Raw genomic sequence first — 14,324 nt, 5'->3', positions numbered from 1 at the left:
CAGTTTTCCTAATTCCGATGTATTTCGATGTAATATTTCTTTTAATTTTGTGGAACCCTTTTTAATACTTAAACACTCTAATTTTTAAATTATAACTGTTTCTTTTTTTCTTATTTGTATAAGTGGTGAAAGTCCTTCAAATAAATAAATAAAACAGAAAAATTTTTGATGAAAAATAAAAAATTTGAATATTAAAAAAAAAAAAAAAAAAAACATAAGTACCTAATCCTATATTCAAAATACAAATTTGTACTTTTTAATACTAACTTTTTTTTTCAATCTTTGCTCCCTTTTAGGTTTCTGATCAATGCAAAGACCAATTTCTAACAAACATAAGACACATAAGACACATCAAAATAGCTACAACCAATCCTACCAAAAAAATGCCACAGAAATTCTTTTTGTCAAGATCCAATTCAAATGTCTTATACAATTTATATGAGTGTTTGTCATATTTTTTGAATTGCAGATTCTGATTCTCCAGAAAATTCTACGAATCATTTATTATTGACGCATATGCTAAAAATGGCTCTAAAAACTCCACAATTCCAGTCCTGCTCACTCGAAATAAGCTTTGGCGGAAGATTTTTTTCCGCGCGGCCGTGTAGTCCTCTCGGACAAGATTTTTACTCAATTGCTTGTTACCTAGCTTTTTTCAATAAATTCCCGTAATTTTTCTTGTTTTTTACAATATTAACTGGAAAAAAACACTCTATCTTTATATTTCCAGATAAATATCACCAGAAATTAGTTTATATGTCTCTTGTTGGATCTCCGTGGATCTCTTCAAGTCTCAATCATCCAATTCTCGGACTTCATTTGGTTTTGAATACACTTTTCCCCTATTTCCCCTAAAAATTATAGTCGAACACAAAAAACGTTTAATCTCAAAAGTGGGTGGCATAAAAACGAGTAACAAAAAAACAGGGAAGAAATCACAGTCACAAAACGAATCGTCTCCTCTTCACGTTATCGGAAACACAACAACAAACATTGTTACCTAATTGAATCACCAATTGTCTGCTGATATCATACACTACACAAGACACTTTGTAGTCTGTGCTATGGCGGTTCGATATTTAAACAGAAGAATTTGTTTATTTCTTCGTTTTTTTTTTCCAAGATGAAATTTGTAATATTTCTTTTGATTCTAATTCCTATTACCTCCCCCTACAACATTCTAGTCTTCTGCCCACTATTCGGTCACAGTCACTCCACATTTTTCGGGCGGTTAGCAGATATTCTGACAGAAGCGGGACACAATGTTACCATGTTCACACCGACTATTGTCGATGAGTTCCGCAATTTTTCGTATACCAAATTGACAAAGGATGTGGTGTATTTGGATGTAACTCGTCTAGAGAATTTTTGGGAAAAAAACACCAGATTTTCAGCCAAGCCCAAAACTAAAAGCAATCGGAGACTTGATCGCTGGAAACGGGCGGTATTGGAGTCAAGAATTTTCTCTCCTTGAAATTCCCCAATCTTCTCGATTCTTCCAATCAGTTGCTAACGAGCAACACAATGTTCTCTCTGAAAATCTTCCCCTTCTTGATAAGTTGAAGAAGAAAAATTTTGATCTGATTCTATTTGAGACCATTTTTACCTGCGCGATACGTAAGTGAATCTTGGAATCTTGAAAGGTATCAAAAATCTTTTTTTTAACAACTTCAGCTCTAATGGATTATCTAGAAATCAAGGCGTTCGCTGTGGCGCAGTCGATTGCTTTCGAGTCATCAAGTATGAGGGTGATAGGAGAACCTGTGATGCCAAGTCATGTTCCAGATGGGTGACCTAGCTTTTTCTCTTCCATGTTTTCTTGCAATTCACCAACTTTTCAAATTTCAGACCTCCTTACCCCATCATCTGACCGTATGAGTCTTTACGAGAGACTTCTCAATACAGTAACCCAAACCCTCCAAACTTTCTATAAATTTTCTCCAGAATACTATACCTCCTATAGTAACCCAGAAGAGAGAGTTTATCCATTGCTACGACTCCCCGATGCATCTTTTGTATTCACCAACTCCAATCCTTATCTAGACTTCCCACGTGCCACGATTGCGAAAAATATTCAAATCGGAGGGATCTCGGTGTCAATGGAGACAGGGAAGGTAGAAAAAGAATGGGATCACATTTTGAATTTACGAAACAAGAATGTTCTAATTTCTTTCGGATCAGTGACTCTATCAAAGGACATGACATTCGAGTCAAAGTACGTTTTTTTGGTTTTTTGAGGGTTCTCTGGCATACATTTTTTGTTTCAGACTCTCCTTGGCACGAGCAATGAAACAATTCCCTGACGTAACATTTATATGGAAATATGAAGACAGTGATACCGATAAGTTTGCAGAGGGGATTCAGAATATACACTTTTCGAAATGGGTCCCACAGAGGGAGCTTCTGAGTGAGTAGGGGTCTCGAGACTATTTTCAACAAGAATATTTTCCAGCCGACGCGCGTCTATCCGCTTTCATGACTCATGGAGGTCTGGGAAGTGTTAATGAAGTTAGCTATATGGGCAAGCCTTCTATAATGGTAAGTACCTAAGTACCTCTATTAGAACTGCACCCCTATCAAAAAACATTTTAGTGTCCAATAATGGGGGATCAAATGAGAAATGCGAAAATGTTGGTGAGACACAATGGATCGATTGAGATATCTAAATATGACTTAGGAAATAGTGAGCTGGTGGAGGAGGTGATAAGGAAGATTCTTTATGATGAAAGGTATCTGGAAGATTTGATCTACACATTGATTTCTTCTCTTTCAGTTACAAAATAGCTGCTCAACGGTTATCTGATCACTTGAGGAATCAACCGATCTCTCCAAAAGAACTATTTCTGAAGCATACCGAGTTTGCTGCCAGATTTGGAAAATTGCCGTCGTTGGATCCATATTCTCGACGAATGGGATTTCTGGAATATTTTATGATTGATTTAGTTCTCATGGTTACTATTATGGTGGTTATTTTGAGTATTTTCTTGTATTTTTTATTGAAGTTGGTTTGTAAAATGTCAGAAAAGAAAATGAAGGTTGAATAGACACTGAGGGATTCATGTGACAGATTTGTACTAACTTTACTTTTTTAGTTGGAAAATTTTCCATACATTCACTATTTGAAAAGCACTCGTACTAACAATTGGTTTGAAATAAAATTCTCTGTTTGATCTAGATTTTTTTGTTTTGAGTTTGACATCGTTGACATTTAAAAATACGGTGTAACACTTCCATCATTACACAATATAGCCTTCACTGTAGACGACCGTTGAGAAAAGTGTATGAGGCGGGTGAGAGTCAGCAACTACGCTCCATCTGCCATGGTAGGTCTACAAACATTCTAGAACCTTCCCCCTCCTCCCGGGCCACCACTTCATCTGTACACAGTCTCCATCCTCATTCATCCCCCATTGCCTTTCGATTCTATTGCCCCCCTCAATAATATTGATTCTTCCATCAAAATGGACGATTCAAAACCTTTTCCCCTTTTCCGTCTACCAAGAATTGCGATTGAAGAAGTAATAAGCACAATGACACCGTTTGAAATGTAAGTTTTTGTTTCTTTAATTTTAATTTTTGTGGAGTACGTCGATCAAGTACATAGCTTCATTTTCCTAAAGAGATGTGATGAGTAAGAGCTGACATGTGTTGCCAACCTGTAACTCTCCGAAAAGTGCCCGCATGAGAAAGTTGTTAATTTTGAAAATAAACATAAATCTTTGATCATTACACCATACAATGCAGAAAAGTTGGAGAAACCGTAACACACTTTTGAAGTTGGTCATCTAAGAAATAATGTATTTTGGAACTTTGTTAATTTTTCCTTTTTTTCAGAATCAACTTCTCGATGACTTCATTGAAAATCAAGTATTTTATCAAGAGTTTCCTTAGAACCAGTCGACGTTCCCAATACAAACTGCAGTTGTATATTAATAAAGAGCCAACAGTCTCAATCAAAGGGTCTGAAATATACTTTGATTTTAAAGTGACATCCGATAAAACGAAGGATGGATTGAGAGTATACAAAGAGTGTCTGATGGATGAGAAGTTTGACACATTCTGGATTTACTCGGAAGACTTGTTAGATAGCTGGATGAAAGTGGTCAAAACTGTAATAGAGATTTTCAAGTTTATAGGGCACAGTGTTATCTTTGATGTCGACCAATTTCCAACTAGAAACAAGTCGATTATTGATTTTATAAAGTCTCAAACTCCTTCGATTGATTCCTGCGAGTTCCATGGAAACCCTGAAACGGACGAAGACGTTGAGTACTTCTTTCAAAATATTATCGTAACTGAGTTTGTGGGGATACTTCTAGAACTTAGTGATCATTTCAAGTTTCCACAAATCAACTTTCTAGACATTTGTACTCTTAATCCTGCAAACTGGTTATCATTTAATCAGTTACTTCACTTCAATGGTTCTCATTTGTGCATCCAAGGTTCTCCATTAACAAACCATGAACTGAACCAATTTTTAATTCTTTGGATGACGTCTCAATGTCATCAGAATCTGAGATTTCTTACAATAAACATCAATGATCCTGAATCACTCGAAACCATTTTTAATTTACCGTTCGAGAAAATGAATCCTGATGTTGAACGAATCGGCAGACTGTAAGTTGATCGGGATAACATTTGAAAACCGTCGATTCTTATTGTTTTTCAGACCGAACAACGACACTATTTCATTGAAAGGGGGCATCGATATCAAGAGAAACGACGCGATGACTGGAACGATTCATTTCGATCAGAGACTGGATAAAATGTTTCTGCAAATGATGGTTTCTCGGATTGAATGAATTCATTCTTCTCTTTTTCTCTCCTCTTCTTTGTTACTTTTTCATTTTTCTTGTTTTTTGATTGCTCCTCTGATTATGTTTTTTTCAAATTTTCATTACATCAATGCCCCTTTATTCTTTTTATGTTTATTTTATGTTATTTTTATGTTATTTTTTTTAAGAAATCATATTCGAGCCGCGATGTTCTTACTCATTCTTCCATTTTTAAAAGTGAAGAAACAAAAATTCTGATATAAAACACCCTCGGTTGCACACGTGGTTTTTGCAATACTACCAAAAAATGAAAAATATGAGAAACGTACACATTCCGTTGTACAAACTTGAAAAAAACTCAAATGAAACTTGATAAGTTTTCAGCAAAAAATTATGTGTTCGTTCTAAATTTATTATAAAGTTTGACATCGTTGATTTTTGAAAATACAGTGTAACACTTCCATCGTTCTCAATTACACAATATAGACGTCACTGTAGATGAACATTGAGAACAGTGTATGAGGTGAGAGTCAGCAAATACGCTCCATCTGCCATGGTAGGTGTACAAACATTCTAGAACCTCCCCTTCCCCCTGGTCCACCACTTCATCTGTACACGGTCTCCAACCTCACTCATCCCCCATTACCCTTCGATTCTATTGTTCCCCTTAATAATATTGACAACCTGAATGTCCCTAAATTTGTAGGAATCAATCTGAAGCTCAGTGACAGTTTCAAATTTCAAAAAATCAACTTTCTAGAACGTGTTTCTATTGTTTCTGGAAACTGGTTAACATTCGACCAGTTACTTCATTTCAAATCAGCTAGATTCTTCATCCACGATTATCCCCTAACAAACCACGAACTGAACCAGTTTCTAATCCTTTGGATGACTTCTCAATGTCATCAGAATCTAACGTACTTTTCGATAAACATCAATGACCCTCAATCACTCGACACTATTTTAAATCTACCATATGAGACAATCAATGATGATGTTGAAAGAATTGGCAGACTGTAAGTTGCTTGGAATAATCTTTGAAAAAAGCCTATTCTTGTCCATTTTAAGACCGAATAACGACACTATTGCATTGAAAGGAGGTAACGATATCAAGAGAAACGACGGGATAACTGGAACCATTAATTTCGAGTGGAGATTTGATAAAATGAATCTGACAATGGTGGTTTCTCGGATTGAATAAATTTATTCCTCTTTCTCTCCTCTTTTTCACGTTTCTCATTTTTTCATAATTGTAACTTTTATATTTTTGGTGTCATTAATAAATTGTGTTACATTTCTGTTTTGATTACAATTAAACACAACTTCACGCTATTCAATTTAAATTTGCGCCACAGGTTTCTAATGTGAGCGACGTGTCATCGGGAATGGTTTAACATGCAGTACTGGGCATAAAGAACACGCGTTCTTTTGTGTTTTTGCAGAACAATATGGCATAGGAAACGAATACAATTTCCGGTAGTTTTTACTATAAATAAAATCGACTACCTAACCAACCAATATGCATAACAAATGATAAGCGCTGCTCACTACTATACTCCAAAAGTTAACGGATTGATATCTTTGTTTATAAACTTTTATTTTATTCTCATCACCGTCCAGAACAAAAACTTGAACTTGGGAAACTATAGATACCTACTTTGCTATTTTTCAATAATCAACTTGGTATGTACTATATTTGATATTCTTATTCCAGTATCTGTTCATGGCTATCAGTACTCGTTTTCTGCATTTATTGTTGGTGGCCCATTTATACAAAAATCTGAAATTCATACTTTGTTACTAGCAATCAGATGTGGACTGATATCTGCAGCATATTCAATTCTTCACTGTCACTTTTTCTATCGTTGGAAATTATTGAGAAATCTTTATACCCCCAATACTACGGTTTCTTTGTGGTGGTTTCCTTGCTTTCTTTTTCATACAATTTCCTTTACGGCCTTTTGGGTCGTGGTTAGTGTTTTGTTGGTTAGTGTTTACGTACTAATTGAAAAAAGGTGCAGGTAATAATGTTATTGATGGGTGGCAACGAGGAAAAGTTTGGATATGCTAGTAAATCATTTCTAGAAGTTTATGAAGTAGATATCAGAGAAGTGAATGCATTTATCAATGTATACCAGGTTAGTAGGAAGGGTTTCAGTCTTTCTAATGAATTTATACCAGGGTACCAGCTCTATCACATCTATATTATCCTACACAGCATTTTCCATATTTTTTATAACCTCCAATATCTCCTTGCTGGTTCTTATTCTACTCCGACGTCTAATTATTCAAATGTTGAACAAAAACAAGGATAAAATGAGCGAAAAAGTCCGATGTCTACATCAACAACTGATCAAAGCACTTACAGTCCAGCTAGTCATCCCTAGCGTGGTTTGCCTGATTCCAAGTTCTATGAATTGGTTGCTATCCCTATTTGGTATAAGTTATGGAAGTTGGCTATCGGATGTTGCCGTCATTTCATATTCAGTCTTCCCGTTTTTGGACCCTTTATCTATTATCGTTTTTGTGCCTGCTTTCCGAAGAAAAGTCACGAAAATATTTAGTAAACCTGAATCATATCTTCAACCGAATGTTATTGTAGTAAAACCTGCTTAATGTGGATGACAACTTTTAGAAGAAATGTAAATGAAACGAAGCAAATCACATTCATTTTTTTAATTATTTGAGGAACTTGCAGTCCGGCATGTTCAACTGATCGAGTCATTCAAACCAATATGGTGATATGTTTAACTCTTTCACAAATTTGTTTCTCTCATCAGGAACAAAAAGTTGCCAACAACGACGCTGGTTTATGAAACAAAGAAATCACGACATATTTCGTCAAAGCTTAGGGAAAAACATTTCATTTTAGATTTCATTATGCTTAACCTGATATCGAAATTTCATTCAATCCGAGAAACTACCATTTTCTGCAGCATTTTGTACCCTATCCAATTGAATTAAATCGCTCCAGTCATCTCGTCGTTCCTTTTGATATCGATGCCTCTTTTCAATGAAATAGTTGTATTATTGGAACTGAAATATAATAATTATAGAGATCAACCTCAAAAATCATTCCGATCAATTAGAAGTCTGCCGATTAGTTCAACATTAATATTCATTATCTCAAAGGTTAATTTGTGCCCCAGGTCTCCAATCTGATCGACGTGTTATCGGGAATAGTTAAGTATACAGTACTGGCCATACAGAATGCGCGTGTCTTCGTGTTTTCCCAGACAGACATGTTAGAGGAAACGTATCTAATTTCCGGTGGTTTCTACTTTTTTGGCTAATCACTGCTCCCTTAACCAAACACGAACACAATGTATAACTAATGATAAGCGCTGCTCACTACTATATTCCAAAAGTTAACGGATTTATTTCCTTGTTTATAAACTTGTATTTCATCCTGATCACCATCCAGAACAAAAACTTAAACTTGGGAAACTATAGATACTTATTGTGTTATTTTTCAATAATCAATTTGATTTGTACCCTATTTGATATCCTTGTTCCAATATCTGTTCATGGCTATCAGTACTCGTTTTTGGCATTCATTGTTGGTGGCCCATTTGTACAGAAATCTGAAATTCATACTTTGTTACTTGCAATCAGATGTGGACTGATATCTGCAGCATATTCAATTCTACACTGTCACTTTTTCTATCGTTGGAAATTATTGAGAAATCATGATACCCCCAAGAATACGGTGTCTTTGTGGTGGTTTCCTTGCTTTTTCCTTCATACAACTTTCTTAACGGGTATTTGGGTTGCGGTTAGTTGCTTGTTAGTTAGTGTTTTCGTACTAATTGAAAAATGATGTAGATGCAAACATTTTTGATGGGTGCCAATGAAGAAAAGTTTGGATATGTCGGCGAATCATTTCTAGACGTTCATGGAGTAGATATACGAGAAGTGAATGTGTATATCAGTGTATACCAGGTTAGTAGAAAAGGTCTGCAGCCTCACTGATGAATTTATTCCAGGGTACCAGCTTTGCAACGTCTATTTTATCCTATACACTATTTTCCATATTTTTTATAACCTCCAATATCTCCCTGCTGATTCTTATTATACTTCGACATTTAATTATCCAAATGTTGAACAAAAACAAGGATAAAATGAGCAAAAATGTCCGAAGTCTACACCAACAACTGATCAAAGCACTTACAGTCCAGCTAGTCATCCCGAGCGTTGTCTGCCTGATTCCAAGTTTTCTTACTTGGCTTCTATCTTTATTTGGTATAAGTTTTGGTGGTTGGCTATCGGATGTTGCAGTCGTTTTATATTCAGTTTTCCCATTTTTGGACCCCTTATGTATTATAACTTTTGTTCCTGCTTTCCGGAGGAAAGTCACGAAAATATTTAGTAAATCCGAATCAACTTTTCAATCGAATGTTATTATAGTGAGGCCTGCCTGATGTGGGAGTTTCATCTCATTTAATATCTGATATTTTATGTCTTTCAGACTTTTTTCACCCCCAGCATTGTCCGCAATTGTTTAACAAGCTGACGAGGCAAATTTGATTGCAGCTTTGAGAGTGTCATGGTATCACTGATCATTTTTATAAAATGAAGAAAAAAGAAGAAAATTAGATGGTTGCAGTGGTCAGATGGTGAAATTTAAAATTTAAAATTAAACAGCGATGTCATTCAATTCGAGAAACCCACATCATCAGTCGCATTTTATCAAGTCTCCAATCGAAATGAATGGTTCCAGTCATCCCGTCGTTTCTCTTGATATCGATACCTTCCTTTAATAAAATAGTGTCGTTATTCGGTCTGAAAAATGAAAAATGAATGAATTTATTTCAATAATTTCCTAAAAACAACTTACAGTCTAACAATCCGTTCAACATCAGGATTGATCCTCTCATGTGGTAGATTTAAAATTGTGTCGAGAGATTGAGGCTCTGTAATGTCTATCAAAAGAAACTTTAGATTTTGATGACATTGAGAAGTCATCCATAGAAGTAAATAAGAATTCAGTTCTTGGTTTGTTAATATAGAACCGTGGATGTAAAGCCTTGATGCATTCAGATGAAGAAGTTGATCAAATGTAACCCAGCTTGCGGAATAAACGACAAAATATTCAAGATAGTTGTCCTGTGGGAACCTGAAACTATCACTGAGTTTCACATCAATTCTGACGTATTCAGTTACATTCAGGTTATTCAGAAAGTATTCAACGTCTTCATCTGTTTCAGTTTTTCCATAGATGTCACAACCATCAATCGATGGAGTTCGAGACTTTATAAAGTCAATAATTGCTTTGTTTTGTAAGGGATACGAATCCAAATGGAAAATTATACTGTGTCGACAAAACAGAAACACTTCTTTTATAATTCGCAATAATTTCATCCATCTAGTAACCACATTTTTAGAATAAACCCATAAGGTTTCAGTTTTTACAGTATTCATGAATCCGGATTTTCTCATTCCGTCCTTTGTTTTATCGGATGTCAGTTTTAATTCAAAGTACACTTCCGATCCGATGATAGAGATTTGCGGTTCTACATGTGTAATCGATTGTAACACGTACTTAGAATTCCGACTGGTTCTAAGGAAACACTTGATAAAATATTTGATTTTCAAAGAAATCAACGAGAAATTGATGCTGAAAAAAATGTAAAAACTAATTTCAAGGAACATTAAAACAAAAAGTTCTAAGCTATCTCACATCACATCTCTTTAGGTACAACCAATACGAAAATGTTGACAACTACAAAAATGAAGCTCTGTACTTGATCTACGTCATTCTGAAACAAAAACTTAAATTTCAAACGGTGTCATCGTGCTTATTACTTCTTCAATTGCTATTCTTGGTAGACGGAAAAGCGGAAAAGTTTTCTCCATTTTCATAGAAGAATCAATATTATTAAGGGGGGCAATAGAGTCGAAGGGTTAATTGGGGATGAATAAGGATGTAGACCGTGTACAGATGAAGTGGTGGCCCGAGGGGAGAGCAGAAGGTTCTAGAATGTTTGTACACCTACCATGGCAGATGGAGCGTCTCACCTCATACACTATCCACAGTAGTCCTGTACAGCAGTGAAAATCATATTGTGTAATTAAGAATGATGGAAGTGTCACACCGTGTTTTTAGAGGTCAACGATGTCAAATTGAAAAAAAATCTAGAGAACTTCATTTTGAATCACTTTTTTAGCACGAGACCTTTCTGAAAAGTTACAAACCGCTCAAATTTGTTTAGTGCCATTGAAGAAGTGATAAGCACTATGCCACCGTTTGAAATTTAAGCTTTGATAGTGAAAAGCAATGAAAGTCTTTAATCAAAGCATCGCTTATGTCCGGAGCTTTTGTTTTCTAGAACTTTATTACCGAATTGATAAAGTTTTGAAATACAGAGATTGTATTTCCATATGTAACCACTGCAACTTCATATAAAGAGCACCAGCACTCGTCAACACAGTCGTGAGTTGTATGACAGTTTCCTGACTAGATTTCAGGGGAACATTTTCTGTTGTTGGTCCACAAAAACTTGAGCTATAAAGACAATTTATCAAAAAGGGATATTCTGGATCTATTAGACTTAAAAATCTTTCCCTTTTTTGCTACTCCAGAATATAAGTGTGCATGTTCTCTTAAAACAGGTTGGTTAGATCCCCACATTGGATATTAATGTAACAGCAATTAGGCTGGGCACAGTATTCATTAAACGCGATGGTGGAAAACAAGAAGAAAGCTGGAATTAAAAGATAATCAAAAGAAAACGAAGAAACAATTAGAAAAAAGAGACAATAAATAGCAGAGAAGAGAAGAATAAACTTCAATCAATTCGAGAGACCACCATTTGCAGTAACATTTGGTCCTCTCTCCAATTGAAATTAATGGTTGCAGTCATCCCGTCGTTCCTCTTGATATCGATTTCTCCGCGTAATGAAATAGTGTCGTTATTCGGTCTGAAAAATGAAAAATAAACGAATTTATTTCAATAGCTTCCTAAAAAGCAACTTACAGTCTACCAATCCGTTCAACATCAGGATTGATCCTCTCATGTGGTAGATTAAAAATGATGTCGAGAGATTGGGGGTCAGTGATGTTTATTGCGAAAAAATTCAGATTCTGATGGCATTCAGAAGCCATCCAAAGGATTAGAAACTGGTTCAGTTCATAGTTTGTTAATGGAGAACCTTGGATGAATAGTCTACATGTTTTCAGATGAAGAAGCTGATCAAATGTGACCCAGTTTCCTGGATCAATAGAAAAATATTCAAGATAGTTGTCCTGTGGAAACTTGAAATTATCACTGAATTCCTCATTAATTTCTATGTATTCAGTGACATTCAGGTTGTTCAGAAAGTACTCAAAGTCTTCATCTGTTTCAGCAAATCCTTCGAACACACATCTTTCAATCGATGGAGTTAGAGACTTTATAAAGTCCACAATTGATTTGTTCTGTGTCGGAAAGTTGTCAATTTCGAATCTAACAAGATGTTTTTTGAACTTGAAAATCTCTTTCACAGTTTTCACCACTTTCATCCAGCCGTCTATCACGTTTTCCGAATAAATCCATAATGTGTAAATTTTCTCAGTTTCCATATACTCTTTGTATTCTCTCATCCCATCCTTTGTTTTATCGGATGTCACTTTACATTCAAATAACACTTGGAATCCTATAATAGAGATCTCCGATTCCTTATATGTATTCAATTGTAACTCGGCGTAAGAGTTTCGCCTGTTTGTAAGTAAAGACTTAATTAAAGTCTTGCTTTTCAATGAAGTCATCGCGAAGTTAATGCTGAAAAATGTATATTTCAGTTCAAAATTACTTTGAAAGCATGAATTAGTGATATTGGTGAACGCTTTTAAACTTTGTATTTTTACTAAAACCGGAAAATAAAACCTTCTGTTGGGTGGAATTTCATTCTTAATCTGAAACAAAAACTTACATTTCAAACGGGCTCATTATGCGTATAACTTCTTCAATTACAATTCTCGGTAGACGGAAAAGGGGAAAAGGTTTCTCCATTTTGATAGAAGAATCAATATTATTAAGGGGGACAATAAAATCAATGGGCAACGGGGAGATGAATGAGGATGTAGACCGTGTACAGATGAAGTGGTTGCCTAGGGAGAGGGAGAAGGTTCTAGAATGTTTGTACACCTACCATGGCAGATGGAGCGTACTTGCTGACTCTCACCTTATACACTGTCCACAGTAGTAATCTAGTAATCTACTGTGAACATCAATGTGTAATTAAGAATGATGAGAGTGTCACACCGTAGGTCAACGATTAAAAAATTTTAAAACGAACACATCATTTTTGCTGAAAAGTGAATAGTTTTATTAGAGTTTTTTTTTCAAGTATGATTATTATTTATGTTCTAGTGTATGCGCCGCAAATTGAAATAGAATGGGAAAAATAATAAAGGGCAACGATGTACTGACAATTCGAAAAAAAAAACATAATCAAAGGAACAATCAACAATCCAAGAATAATGAGAAAGTAACAGAAAGGAGGAGAGAAAAAATAATGCATTTATTCAATTCGGGAAACCACCATAGTCAGTAGCATTTTGTCCAGTCTCCGGTCGAAATTAATCGTTCCAGTCATCCTGTCGTTCCTCTTGATATCGATGCCCCCTTTCAATGAAACAGTTGCATTATTGGAACTGAAATATAATAATTGTAGAGATTAACTTTAAAAGGTATTCCGATCAACTTACAGTCTACCGATTCGTTCAACATTTGGATTCATTTTCTCGAACGCTAAATCGAAAATTGTATCGAGTGATTGAGGATCATTGATGTTTATCAAAAGATACTCTAGATTCTGATGACATTGAGAAGTCATCCAGAGGATTAGAAACTGGTTCAGTTCTTGATTTGTTATTGGAGAATCGTAGAATTCAGAACCTTTCAAACGAAGTATTTTATCGAACGTTAACCAATTTCCTGGATCAATGGTAAAACCTTCAAGAAAGTTATCCTGTGGAAACGTAAAACGATCACTGAGCTTCAGATTGAATCCTACGAATTCAGTAACATTCAGGTTATTCAGAAAGTATTCAACGTCTTCGTCCGTTTCAGTGTTTCCATGAAACTCGCAAATTTCAATCGATGGAGTTAGAGACTTTATAAAGTCAACAATCGATTTGTTTTTTGTTGGAAACTTGTCAATATAAAAGATAACAATGTGCTCTACAAACTTAAAAATCTCAATCACAGTTTTCACCAGATTCATCCATTCATCTATCACGTCTTCCGAGTAAATCCAGAATGTATCAAACTTCTCATTATACTGACACTTTTTGTATATTCTTATTCCGTTCTTTGTCTTATCAGACGTTATTTTCAACTCAAAATACATGTTTTCCGATCCTCTTAATGACACTACTGGCTCTTCATCTGTTCTCACGTGCAGAACGTATTTGGAATTTCGACTGGTTCTAATCAAGCACTTGATGAAATACTTGATTTTCAATGAAGTCATCGAGAAATTTATGCTGAAAAATGTATATTTCAGTTCTAAATGACTTTGAAATCATGAGTTATTGATGTCGGATAACGCTTTTAAACTTTGTAT

At 35.2% G+C, this 14,324-nt stretch overlaps 5 protein-coding genes across 5 annotated transcripts; 2 read left to right on the top strand and 3 right to left on the bottom strand.

Annotated features, from left to right (window-relative positions):
* Window positions 1–1,123: 1,123 nt before the first annotated feature.
* GCK72_016819 (uncharacterized protein) lies at window positions 1,124–4,802 on the top strand (the record flags this gene model as incomplete). Its single annotated transcript, XM_053731712.1, has 10 exons — window positions 1,124–1,348; window positions 1,395–1,617; window positions 1,675–1,740; window positions 1,849–2,215; window positions 2,268–2,407; window positions 2,453–2,538; window positions 2,593–2,729; window positions 2,774–3,001; window positions 3,835–4,617; window positions 4,670–4,802. 10 exons carry the CDS (start codon window positions 1,124–1,126, stop codon window positions 4,800–4,802), a joined length of 2,388 nt encoding a protein of 795 aa, XP_053580625.1.
* Window positions 4,803–5,663: 861 nt separating this feature from the next.
* GCK72_016818 (uncharacterized protein) lies at window positions 5,664–5,976 on the top strand (the record flags this gene model as incomplete). Its single annotated transcript, XM_053731711.1, has 2 exons — window positions 5,664–5,791; window positions 5,844–5,976. 2 exons carry the CDS (start codon window positions 5,664–5,666, stop codon window positions 5,974–5,976), a joined length of 261 nt encoding a protein of 86 aa, XP_053580624.1.
* A 2,295-nt stretch (window positions 5,977–8,271) lies between these two features.
* On the bottom strand, window positions 8,272–10,136 carry GCK72_016817 (uncharacterized protein; the record flags this gene model as incomplete). The annotated part of the gene is made up of 3 exons (XM_053731710.1): window positions 8,272–8,359; window positions 9,447–9,557; window positions 9,613–10,136. The coding sequence occupies 3 exons, from the start codon at window positions 10,134–10,136 to the stop codon at window positions 8,272–8,274; spliced, it is 723 nt and encodes a 240-aa protein (XP_053580623.1).
* A 1,427-nt stretch (window positions 10,137–11,563) lies between these two features.
* GCK72_016816 (uncharacterized protein) lies at window positions 11,564–12,766 on the bottom strand (the record flags this gene model as incomplete). The annotated part of the gene is made up of 3 exons (XM_003101603.2): window positions 11,564–11,696; window positions 11,753–12,535; window positions 12,687–12,766. 3 exons carry the CDS (start codon window positions 12,764–12,766, stop codon window positions 11,564–11,566), a joined length of 996 nt encoding a protein of 331 aa, XP_003101651.2.
* A 511-nt stretch (window positions 12,767–13,277) lies between these two features.
* Window positions 13,278–14,231, bottom strand: GCK72_016815 (uncharacterized protein; the record flags this gene model as incomplete). The annotated part of the gene is made up of 2 exons (XM_003101689.2): window positions 13,278–13,410; window positions 13,465–14,231. 2 exons carry the CDS (start codon window positions 14,229–14,231, stop codon window positions 13,278–13,280), a joined length of 900 nt encoding a protein of 299 aa, XP_003101737.2.
* Between the last annotated feature and the right edge of the window lie 93 nt (window positions 14,232–14,324).

Source organism: Caenorhabditis remanei, chromosome V (genome assembly GCF_010183535.1).
Source record: "Caenorhabditis remanei strain PX506 chromosome V, whole genome shotgun sequence".
Classification (NCBI taxonomy): domain Eukaryota; kingdom Metazoa; phylum Nematoda; class Chromadorea; order Rhabditida; family Rhabditidae; genus Caenorhabditis; species Caenorhabditis remanei.
This window is presented reverse-complemented; position numbering and strand designations above follow the sequence as displayed.